Source organism: Monodelphis domestica, chromosome 2, assembly GCF_027887165.1.
Source record: "Monodelphis domestica isolate mMonDom1 chromosome 2, mMonDom1.pri, whole genome shotgun sequence".
In the NCBI taxonomy this organism is placed as follows: Eukaryota; Metazoa; Chordata; class Mammalia; order Didelphimorphia; family Didelphidae; genus Monodelphis; species Monodelphis domestica.
This window is the reverse complement of record NC_077228.1, coordinates 196,409,358-196,421,971: the sequence shown is the minus strand read 5'-3', so window position 1 is coordinate 196,421,971 and position 12,614 is coordinate 196,409,358. Positions and strand designations below refer to the sequence as shown.

Genomic DNA, 12,614 nt, shown 5'->3' with positions numbered 1-12,614 from the left:
AGAGTCAGAGGAATCTTAAGGGACTTGCCCACAGTCACTCAATAAGTGTCCAAAGACTGATTTGAACCTACATCTTCTTGTTAGCAAATCTAAACTAGCCATTTATGATACTGCCATTGCAAGAGATTATACTAATAAGCTGGCTCCAAAGAACAGAAAGAGGACCAGCAGATGTTTCTAGGGAAGGCAGTTGCTTTTTCTTCAGAATGTTGTTGTTCAAGTCCAACCTCTGATACTTCTGGGCTTTGAGATCCAGAAAAGACATTTAACCTCTCAGGTCATTGGGCAACTCTCTAAAATAAGAAGTACTGACAAGCATTGGGAAAGGGAGTTCCCTCATTCAGGAGTTCCCAATAAAAATAAAATTACCCATTCATTCTCAATCAAAATGGCTTACTTTGGAGATTGAATGTGGGATATATAATTTTATATTTTCACCTTCCAGCATCATGGTAGAAAACAATTCTTGTGAAAGAACTTGTCCAACCAGCTCCAGTGGGGAGTATAAATAAATAAGACTTGGATATGCAACAGGGGGTGGGTTTTCCAGTGTCTGTGAAGTCAGGTAGCTTAGTCCATCCTTCTGGGTGGATATTAACTAAGAGTCATGTAGAATGCAAAATACTTGGCCAGAGAAGTATGATTTATTAGGAGAATCATAAAGAGGCTTGAGGTCATTTGACAGATTGAGAATCAGATGACCTGTCTCTATTTCTGAGCTTTGATACTTATTACCTATGTGCTTTCCAAACCCTCCCCACAATTGGCTGTGCATATAGTGTGTGTTTATTAATATTGTAGGCAGCTTTTATAGCTGAGAGACAGGAAATGACTTGTTCAAGGTCCTATAGGTAGCAATTACCTGAGCCAGGATTTATAACCACATACTCTGACTCTAAATTCCATGTTCTTTTGCAACTACAACAGGTTTTTTCAGGGCAGGGACTCTGGGACAACTAGGCAGCAGAGTGGATAGGCAGAAGTACTTGAAGTCAGATAAAATCCTGCCTTAGATACTAAATAGTGAGATCCTGGACAAGTTACTAAAACTTCTTTGTTTTTCAGTTTCCTCAACTGTAAAATGGGCTTAGTAATAATACCTGCATCAGTCAATCAACAAATATTGTTGTTCTGAAATAACTGAACAACAATGATGTTTCTTGACTAATTGATGTAGGTGCTGTATAGAACATAACATTAATATTATTATGATTATTCTCAGTCAGAATCTTGTAGTAACCTGAACGCCCTATTTCCCAGCTGTGTCAGATAACAGAGATAGATCAGAATTCAGAAATTTCAATTTAATTCAGAAATATTTGTTAATTGTCATTATTTTGTCATCATTTAGTGATTTGTTTTTAGTTGTGTCCAACTCTTCATGGCCCCATTTGGGGTTTACTTGGCAAAGATACTAGAGTGTTTTGCCATTTCCTTTTCCAGCTTATTTTACAGATGAGGAAAATGAGACAAACAGAGTTAAGTGACTTGCTAGAGTCATGCAGTTAGGAAATGTCTGAGGTCAGATTTGAACTCAGGAAGATGAGTCTTTCTGACTCCAGGTGTGGTACTCTCTCTATTGCCACTTGTCTGTCCAACAAAGGTTAAGCACCTACGATGTGCAAGGCATCCTGCGCTACCACACCAGAGTTGTTGTATGGATTTGCAAGTCTTAAAATAATATCTAAATACTGGGTATTATCATCATTATAATTGTGTTTATTTTTGTCTTTGTACTTTCCCATCTAGCACTGTTTTTAGCATATAGTAAATGCTTAATAAATGCTTTTTGAGTTGAATGGAGGGACTTGGGGCAGATAACATGCTTTCTGGGTCTCTGACACTTCCTCTGCAAAATGCAAAAAGAATGTTGCCTAGATATTATCTAAGTTCTAACCTATGATATTACCTAAATCTATGATACTCTTTGTTTATGGTGAATAGGAGAATCTAAAATGTGTAATGGAAACAGAGTAATAAATGGAATACCTTTACAGAGATAGAGAAAATGGTGTTTTTGAAAGATCATGAATGCGATATGGAGCATCTCCTCATTCATTCAGCTGACTCCTTTGTCTCCCTTGGCACAATGGACTTGGAGGCGAGGGATGAAACGAGGTTGTACATGCTCTCGGGAAGAAATGACCTTCCCATCCTGAACCTCCTGGGTGAGGGTATAGATTCTGGCCAAGATTCCGGGTAGGGTTGAGCAGAGATTGCAAACCGAAGGGGCATAGAGGCTGCACAGCTTGCATGGAACATAAACTGGGACCATGCGTTCTGTGTCCTGGGCTTTGCAGGGCCTATGAGGTGAAGGCTTACATTCCAAGGCACATGGATTGCAGGGAAGCCTAGGAAACAACATCATACAATTTAAAATTGCGTTTAATGGGAAAAGTATTGGTGACATTTAAAAAAGTAATAAAAGGAAGAGAGGAATAATAACAATAGACTGTTTCATGTAATTCATGCAGTAATCTCCAGCATACATTTGGTCTTTAGCTCTTAATTTATCTGGAGAAAATCATTAAAAGAAATACGCAGATAGGTAGATTGAAATAATTGGAAAATAACATCCAGAGAGTTTTAAGAAGCATTCAATCTTATGAACTTGCCTCTATTAGATCATAAGTTTCTCAAGGGCAGCGAATGTAGCAAATGTCTTATTTCATTATTGTCTTTCCAGAGCCCAGCATGGTGTTTTATATGCATGAATACTTATCTTCCTGAGTTCAAATATGATGCTAGCTGTGTGAACCCGAACTAGTTACCTAACCCTGTTTGCCTCGGTTTCCTCATTTGTGAATTGAACCAGAGAAGGAAATGGCAAATCACTCTAATATCTTTACCAAGAAAACTTCAAGTGGGGTTATGAATAGTCAGAAATGACTAAAAAAATCCCTGAATAATAACAAAAGCAGTCAATTAAAATTTCTAGAATTGAATGGAAATTAATTGAATTTTGTTTGATTCTTATTATTTTATAAATCTGGGAAATCAGGTTACTAAAAGATTCTGATTAATCAAGAGTTATCCTCACAACAACAATGAACTATCTTCTATACATACCCCACTGCTCCCTTTGGTGAGGGGTTCACACTTTAGGACTCCCCATCCCCTCTAAATCACCTTCCCCAAAGGATTCATGCATAGATTTCAAGGTATCTGTGAACTTAGAAAGGAAAGAAATTTGCATCTTTATTTTCACTAACCTCAAACTGAAATAAGTATATAGCATTTAGTATTAGCTATATATTTCCCAAAATAAAACCAAAACGTTATTTTAATAAAAAGTCCATGGCTTTCATTAGACCCTTAGCAGGGTCTTTCTCTAGAACCTAATAGTATCAACAACGTTTCCCTCTTTTAGGAGTTGGATATATGTGGAATAATAATATTCAAAGAATTAGTGTATATTAAATTCTTTATCAACAACAATAATAGCATTTATATAGTGTTTTAAGGTTTGCAGAGCTCTTTACCAACACCATCTCATCTTATCCCTACTACATCCGAGATGTGGGTACTATTTCTATCTCCATTGTACAGGTGAGGAAACTGAGACAAAGGTTAAGTGACTTGCCCAGGGTAACACATACAGTAAATCACTCAGGCTTGATTTGAACTCAGGTCTTCTTGACTTTAGGTACAGTTCTTTATCCACTAAACCCACTGAATTTTTGAGGACCAGACTAAGGATTTCATTGGCATAGAGAACTCCCAATGTGGAAACGTCCTTTATAAACTTAGATTGACAACTCATCAATAGAGAGCCTTAGATGCTTTTGTTGTTCAGTCATTTTTTAGTCGTGTCCAACTCTATAACTTCCTTTCAGATTTTCTTAGCAAAATTACGTCAGTGGCTTGCCACTTCCTTCTCCATCTAATTCGACAGATTAAGAAACTGAAGCAGACAGGGTTAAGTGACTTGGCCAGAATAATACAGCTAGTAAGTATCTGAGACCTGATTTGAACTCAGATGTGCCTGATTCCAGGCCTGGCATTCTATCCATTTCACCACTTAAAAGCCTTATACAAAGAGTTGTTTAACAGAGTATATGCAATAGATGTTGTTGCATTTTGAAGGATTCTTATTTGAGGGATTTTAAAGTCTCTTTATGTAGCATTAAGTGGTATACATGGTTATAGAGGTGATACTTAAGACGACAATATCTCTGCCCCAGTTTTTATATGTATCATTTAGCTCATCATAAAGAAAAAGGGAAGAAGGAAGGAAGTGAGGAAGGAAGGCAGGAAGGAGGGAAGGAGGGAAGGTAGAAGGATAAAAGGAAGAAGAAAGGAAGAAAAGAAAGAAAATTCTTTATTGCAAAGCATTCATTTTCTCTCTGACTCTAAATCCCATTTAATTCTCTTACAATTATCAATTATTGGTTAACAGAGTAATTCCTTAAAATCTTATGACCCCCTTTGTCTAAACCTTTCATCATGAATAGAAAGAACCATCAAAGATAGTCAGTTTAAAGCTCCCATGCAACAGCTCATTAGTTCAATCTAGTTTCACATACTTGCAGTCAGTGTTCTCCAGAAGATGTCGATATGTGGCAATCTCACATTCCAGCTTGGATTTCACATCCAGCAGGACCTGATACTCTTGATTTTGCCTCTCCAGGGTACATCGGATCTCAGCTAGCTGGGATTCCACGGTCTCAATCAGGCACTGGATCTGTGCTAGCTGGATTGCATAGCGGCCCTCTGTTTCAGTCAGGATGCATTCCTGAGAAGTTCTCTTAGGAGAGAAAAGAGAAATGAGGTTAATAGCTATTTATGAAGAGTTGTTCTTGAGAGTTTTCTGTTTTATGCTCTTTCCTGATGTTATAGAAAATTCAGAGTAAACCATATTTTGAGTGATGATTTATACAGGCTAGAATAATTTTATAAGTACACTTATTCTTTAAGATCATATAATTAGATTTGGAGTAGATTTCTCTACTCATTTTACAGATCCCATTTTACAGACTAAGGAGGCATAGAGATTAAATATAGTTTTCTTCAAGACAATTTGAAGAATTCAGATAGTTTTCTTAAAATAAATGTTAAGGTATGAATTGGCTGCCTAATGGGGACTCCTTTATGGTTGGTATATTTGCCTCACCTGTTGTGCAGTGGATAGAGCATTGGGCTAAGAATTAGGAAGACTCATCTTTCTGAGTTCAAATCTGACTTCAGACACATAACAGATCTATGACCCTGGGCAAGTTGTTCTAACTTGCATGCCTCTGCTCTTTATTTGTAAAATGAGCTGGAGAAGGAAATGGCAAACGACTCCAGTATCTTTGCCAGGAAAACCCCAAATAGGGCCACAAAGAGTTAGACATGACTAAACAACAACAAGTAAAAGTAACAATATCCCTTGATCTGTAATACTTTCATTATTTACTAAATAGGTTCCTATTTTAGGCACCACTGTGAAGTAGGAAAGTTTATCTTCCTTTAACTTCACTCTCTTCACTTTATGTTTACTCTTTCCTTAGAATCATAAATTTGGAATTAAAATGCCCCATCAAGGTCATGTAGTCCAACCCCCTCACTTGACAAAAAAAGAAAATAAGGTCTAGGGAGCTTAAATCACTTGTTAAAAATCACACCGACTTGAGTTCCGGTCTAACACCCTTTCTACTGCCTGTCCTTTCAGTAGCTCCTTCCTTCTCCCTCCCTTAGATAGCCAATGCTACCACAATGCTGTATATAAGGGAAGACTATAAAGGAGGAACTTTTAAACCTCATTTATTTTAAGATATAGAAACTTACCCTATTTCCCCCAAAATACTTAGGAGTATTTGCATTTTAAACAATGATGTGGGGAGAGAGAAAAGAGAAAACACTAAAGGATGGAGTGAATTAAAGAGTGGTAAAAATTTAACTGCTAATAGCAATAATAATAAGACTAATAATAGATAAATTTATATAGGCTTTGAGTTTTGCAAAGTATATGCATATATACATAATATATATATGTATATATATGCACATATATACATATACATACATATATATATATATATATATTAAAAATTAGGGTAGCTAGGTGATGCAGTGAATAGAATGCCAAGTCTGGAATCAGGAAATCTTATCTTCCTGAGTTCAAATCTGTCCTCAGACATTGACTATCTGACCCTGGCCAAATCACTTAACCTTGTTTACCTCAATTTCCTCATCTGTCAAATGAGCTGGAGAAGGAAATGGTGAATGACTCCAATATCATTGCCAAAGACACCTCCAATGGGGTCATAAAGAGTCAGAAATGACTGAATATACTATATATATATATATATATATATATATATGTGTGTGTGTGTGTGTGTGTGTGTGTGTGTGTGTGTGTGTAAGCTCATTTAGTAGAATTCCAGGTCTCCAGGGGATAGACATTTGGGAAGAAGGAGAGATTGGGAAGGAAACCTAGAATCCCAGTGAGTCTGGCAGGCTGGAAATACTCCTGGATTTGGAGCTAGAAGACGTGGGTTTGAATCCTGATTCTGTAGTTTGCTAGCAATGACATTGGTTCAGTCATTTGACCAGTATTCATTTCTTCATCTACGAAAGGAAAAGAATGAACTAAATGACCTCTCAGGTCCCTTCTAGCTCAAATTTATGGTACTATGAAATCATAGCATACATGTGACCACATACTCTACCTATGCTAAGGGCCAGCCCTAATGCCAAAAGCTTTTGATCTTTTGCCATTTTTGGCATCAGAGAATGCCATAGACTGGATGGCAAAGGAAGCTCCTAAGTTAATTGAACTCACCTCCTACACTGAATCATCCCATATCTATAGAAGTCAATGTATAATAGGCTTTGCCAACTCCTATGGGCTACACACCAGGCTGTGCTGGGCCTGCAGCTCGATCTCCAGAGCACTGATGTTATGCCTCAGATCAAGGATCTCCTTCTGGAAGCCTTGCTGCTGTTCTGAGCTGGATACCACCTGCTGGCTCAGTTCCTGCAACTGAAGCACAGACAACACATTTTAACATTAAGAAAAATTAAACATTAAATTAAAAATTAAACATTTTTTAAAAGTGTTGGGAGAGAAAAGGATTTACTTGGACAAAATTATTTAAAGCAGTTCTTTCTGTGGTAGTAAAGAACCAGAAATTGAGGGGATGCTTGACATTTAGGAAATGACTGAACAAGTTGTATTATATGACTATTCAAAATAATATTACCTCTGGAATAAATACTGGGCATTGGGTTGGAAGGCAGAAGAGTGGTAAGGGCTAGGCAAACATGACTTGTCCAGGGTCACACAGCTAGGAAGTGTCTTGAGACCAAATTTGAACCCAAGACATCCTGTCTCTGTGCCTGACCTTCAACCCACTGAGCCATCTACTTGCTCCTGGTACATCATTTTAATGGAATACTATTGTACAATGAAAAATGATGAGAACTATGATTTCAGAAAAACCTGGAAAGATTTACATGAACTGATACAAAGAGTGTTCTCTTGAACTGGGAAAACACTGTACACAGTAACAGCAATGTTATAAGGCTGATCAATTGTGAATGACTTAGCTATTCTCAACAATACAATGATTCAAGACAGTCCCCAAGGACTCATGATGAAAAATGCCATCTGCCTCCAGGGAAGGAACTGATAAAGTCTGAATGTAGACCAAAACATACTATATTTTGCTTTCTTACTTCAGTTTTTTTGTTTGAGTTCTCTTCCACAAAATAACTAATATGGAAAAATATTTTACATTATAGCACATATAAAATCAATTTGAAAATTGTTTGCCATCTCATGGAGTGAGGACAGGAAAGGGAGGAAGGAAGGGAACAATTTGACTCAAAATTTAAAAAAAAATAAGGTTAAAAAAAGATGGCAACTTATAAGAACAAATGTGTGAGGGAGTGTGTATATGTACATGTGTTTTTAGTGTGTATATGTGTATTTGTCTATCCTGAAGTACCCACCTGTGTGTTGAACCATTCTTCAACATCTCTGCGGTTAGACTCAACCAAAGACTCATATTTGCACCTCATTTTTTGCAGTGCCTGGTTCAGGTCAACAGAAGGGGCAGCATTTATTTCTATGTTGAGTCTGTCACCAAGTTGACACTGTAATGAATTCACTTCCTAGAGAAAGAGAAACCAAACCAAACCAAGGACTTGTTCAATGAATGGAATTACCACATTCCTTCTTTCCTCCTTTCTTTCCCTTTACTTTCCATCTTAGAATAAATACTGTGTATTAGTTCCAAGGTAGAAGAGCAGTAAGAGCTAGACAATGGGGCTTAAGTGAATTGTCCAGAGTCACACAGTTAGGAAGTGTCTGAGACCAGATTTTGAGCTCAGAACCTCTAAGTCTCTAGGTCTGGTGATTCACTGAGCCCTCTAGCTGCCTCTCCCCTCATACAATTTCCTAGCTTGTATTTCATTGGGCCTACATCTGTAAGATGGGAACAATGCGATAGATTGAAAATAGTCAAAATAACTCTTTTTTTGAAAATGTGGAGAAGACAGAAACATTTATAGGGAAGACCACTCTCTGAAGACTAGTTCAATGGAGCAGATAGTTTTTGAGGCTTTGGGGACTCTAATGACTTTTTATTGACATTTTTCCAACCTCTTCATGGTTGTGTTTGAGCTCGAGGAGTTCCTCTTTCAGAGATTCGACTCGTCCCTCCAAGTCAGCCTTGCACAAGGTCAGTGCATTCAGGATTTGATGGAGGCTGTTGGTGTCAGCTTCCACCAGTTGCCGCTGGGACACTTCAGTTTCATACCTTTAAACCCAAGAGAGAATAAGAGAAGGGGAGGGAATGGATAGTTCAATAATGAAAGATATTAGTAACAAGAAGCAGAATTCCTTGTCTAAATTTGTCTTCTTTGCTAGTTTTCTGGGATGTTTTAGAGGTGAATGCCAGTCTTTCAACTTTACCCATTAATACTCATTTAATTTAATATTCATTCTTAATTGTCCCTGGACCAGAAACAAAGCTTATTCACCAGTGTGACATCAAACTCATTTTCCTGAAAGGAGGACTAGTCACTTCCTAAGTATACTGGAAAGAAAGATTCCTTTTGAACCTTCATGAAGAATCAGGGGGAGTGATTAAAAAATTATAATTCCTTAAGCATGAGAACTAATTACTTTGGATAACTATACTTAGTAATCATATTTAGTTGGATGTATTGGTATTAAGTATTAAGCTTTTTTTTTTTTACCCTCATCTTCTGTCTTAGAGAGAAGAGCAGCCAAGGCTAGGCAATTGGGATTAAATGACTTTTCAGGTCACACAGGCAGTATCTGAGTTCAGATTTGAACACAGGTTCTCCTAACTCCAAGCCTGGTCCTCTTAGCCACTGTGCTGTCTAGCTCCCTCGTATTAAGTTTTTAAGAAAACCTTTTTTTCAAAAAAAGAAAAATGAGGGTCCTCTTTGGACCCCAGTATGTTTCTGAATTGGGACATAGTGGTTTTCAAGTGAATGCCTAAATTTGGGCTGACCTTGAAGGAAACAATATATGAAAGGGTCCGGGTGAGCTTACTTTGCTCTGAAGTCATCAGCAGCCACTTTAGTGTTGTCTATTTGGGAGACCAGCCTGGAATTCTCAGCTTTGGTGCACAAGATCTAGGATTTAAGAGATTGTGCCAATGAATGATACTTGAAAGCCAATATCTCTTGCTAGGCTATTTTCCTTGGACTCTATCTCTCATCTGGAGAACTTTTATAGATTAAATCTATGGTTTCATTCATGTGGGAAACTATTTACATGGTACCCTATTAGGGAGATGCCATCTTTCTTTTTTGAACCCTTGCTTTCTGTCTTAGAATTGATTTTAAGTATAGATTTCAAGGTAGAAGAGCAGTAAGGGCTAGGTAAATGGGGTTAAGTGACTTGTCCAGAGTCACACAGCTGGGAAGTATCTGAGATCAGATTTGAACCTAGGTCCTCCCAACAATAGGTTTGGTGCTCTTCCACTGTGCTACTAGCTGCCCAAGTGATATGCCATCTTAACTCCCTCAGAGGTTAAGCAACTTGACTATGGTCATATAGATAATATGTGTCAAAAGTTTAGGATTTGAACTTAAGTTTTTCTGACTCTATCCACCATGCCAAGCTTCCTGTAGTGAAAAGTTAATGTTATCATTAATCTTCATAGTTTGGTTTATAGTCTCAGAATATTTTAGGAATTCAGAAATTCAAAAGAATTTTTCAAGGCTAAATAATGATAGCTAGCATTTTATAGCACTTTACACATATCTCATTTGATCCTCAAGAACTCTAGGATGGAGGTACTATTATTCTCCTTATTTTTACAACTGAGAAATCTGAGGCAAACAGAGGTTAAGTGATTTCTCTGCAGTGATACAAATATTAAGTGTCTGAGGTTGGATTTGAACTCTGGTGTTCCCTGACTCTAAGACCAGTATTCCATCTACTGATCCACTTAGTGGTCCATAGAAATGTCAGCTATTATTACTTAGTACTGGGTAGTCTGGGCAGCTAGGCGGCACAGTGGATAGAGCACTGGGTTTGGAGTCAAGAAGACTTGTTTTCCCAAGTTCAAATTTGTCTTCAGATACTTACTACTGTGTGACCTTGGGCAAGTCACTTAACACTGTTTGTCTCAGTTTCTCATCTGTAAAATGATAGAGAAGGAAATATTAAACAGCTCCAGTATCTGCCAATAAAACCCCAAAAGGGGTGATCAAGAGTCAGACATGACTGAAAAATGATGTGAGGCTACATTTGAACACAGGCATTCCTGACTCTAAGACCAGAATTCTATCTACTGCATTACTTAGTTGTTTCTGGAACCATCAGCTCTTATTACTTAGTACTGGGTAGTATGGGTAGCTTGATAGCACAATGGATAGAGCACTGAGCTTGGAGGCAGAAAAAAATAATCTTCCTGAGTGCAAATCTGGTCTCAGACACTTACTAGCTCTATAACTTTGGGCAAGTCACTCAACCCTGTTTGTCTCAATTTCTCATTTGTAAAATGACCTGTAAAAGGATATGGCAAAACACTTTAGTATCTTTGCCAAGAAAAACCCAAAATGGGGTCATGAAGAAATGAACAATACTAACAAACTGGTTCAGTTCAACAGAGGATAGCTCTTCTGCAATAATGAAGAGATGTTAAAGTTTGGGCATGACATTTAGGTAAGATTTTTATCCCTTCTTGAGGAATTACCTCCAAATATAGACATAAAGTAGCATAAAACCCCTGTGAAAACTCTATAAATGAATGCTAATTATTATTATTCCTAGAAATGTTATGTTCTAACAAATACCTTTGTCTTAAAGATTGTAAGCCCATATTGGATCACACTAAGATTCAAGCATCATTACCTTCTGTTGAAGCTCTTCTATGATCTTGAAGTAAGACAGGTAATCGGGACACAGGACAGGGGTCTGCCTTTCATGCTGCTCTCGGATCCTGCACTCTAGGGAGGCGTTCTCTTGCTCCAGACGTCTCACTTTCTCCAGGTAGCTAGCCAGGCGCTGATTCAGCATCTGCATGGTCTCTTTCTCATTGGAATCAAAGCTGCCCTCGACAGACCAACCACAGCTTGCTTCACCAGAGGATACCCTGAAATTGTTCAGCAGGTAGATGGGAGAGCGATAGGGAATTGGATGGCAGGCATTAGGTGGATAGGCCTTAGCTTGGCACTGGCTGATTCCATGACTTCTTGATGGGTAGCCAGGACAGGCAGAGAGAGCCTTGGAAGTTAGAAGCCTAGAATGGCTCTTAAAAGAAGCTGAGGAAGAGCAATTGGGTGGACCACAATTGCATGCCATATTTGCAGTTTCAATTTCGTTTCACGGTCTTCTTTACCCTACCTCCATTGCCCAAATGATCTAACCCCAAGCCAAAAGCCAGACTTCTTCTTTCTCACATTTATATAGCCTTTCTATGAGGGGGTGTTACAACATGCAGGATGTTTTCCTTTCTAATGTTTCCACCAATTTCCATAGAAACATCTAATTAGTCTGCTATTTACTTGCCAGAGAACTCTTAGCCCCATAAAAAAAGGTGTAGTTTGAGTTGTTACTAAATTATTACCCATCTCATAACTATTATTTGCTACTGGTCCCAGGGCTTCATAGGATGGCTTCAAAAGGGACGCTCATACCAGCATCATCCAAATTATTAACCAGCTGTGAGTGGATTTAAAAAGCAAGTAACTTATGTGCCTGCTGACTTCTTCATCTATTATTGTCATTTACCCATCATGAGAAGCTGTGAAATGTAATAGGCAAAGAACTGGTCCTAGAGTCAGGAAGATCTGGGTTCAAATTCTGTCTCTTGAAACATATTGACTGTGTGATTCAGACTGCTCTCTGACACTAACATTTGTAGAACCGTTGCAACTCTGCCTTGGTGGAGAGAGTTTTTTTTTTTTTCCATGGGAAGTTCTCTCTACCAATAAGGTCTAGTCAAAAAGAGAAAAGGAAATGATCCAGAAAGCTAGTATGAACTGAAAGGCATAGTTTCCAGAAATTTGGGAGATGATAGACCAGTGGAGGTGAACCTTTTAGAGACCATGTGCTGTGCCCTGCTTCCCCAAAGAGGCCTGGGGTCTCTCTGTCCTTTACACCACATAGTGGAGGGGAAAAGTGCTCCCATTGGGCTGCTGGG

At 38.2% G+C, this 12,614-nt stretch overlaps 1 protein-coding gene across 1 annotated transcript; it reads right to left on the bottom strand.

Annotated features, from left to right (window-relative positions):
• Window positions 1–636: 636 nt before the first annotated feature.
• On the bottom strand, window positions 637–11,901 carry LOC100015119 (keratin, type I cuticular Ha4). Its single transcript, XM_001369243.3, has 7 exons — window positions 11,324–11,901; window positions 9,512–9,594; window positions 8,591–8,747; window positions 7,939–8,100; window positions 6,842–6,967; window positions 4,527–4,747; window positions 637–2,351 (listed from the first exon to the last, which is right to left on the bottom strand). The coding sequence occupies exons 1-7, from the start codon at window positions 11,771–11,773 to the stop codon at window positions 2,060–2,062; spliced, it is 1,491 nt and encodes a 496-aa protein (XP_001369280.1). The 5' UTR covers window positions 11,774–11,901; the 3' UTR covers window positions 637–2,059.
• Between the last annotated feature and the right edge of the window lie 713 nt (window positions 11,902–12,614).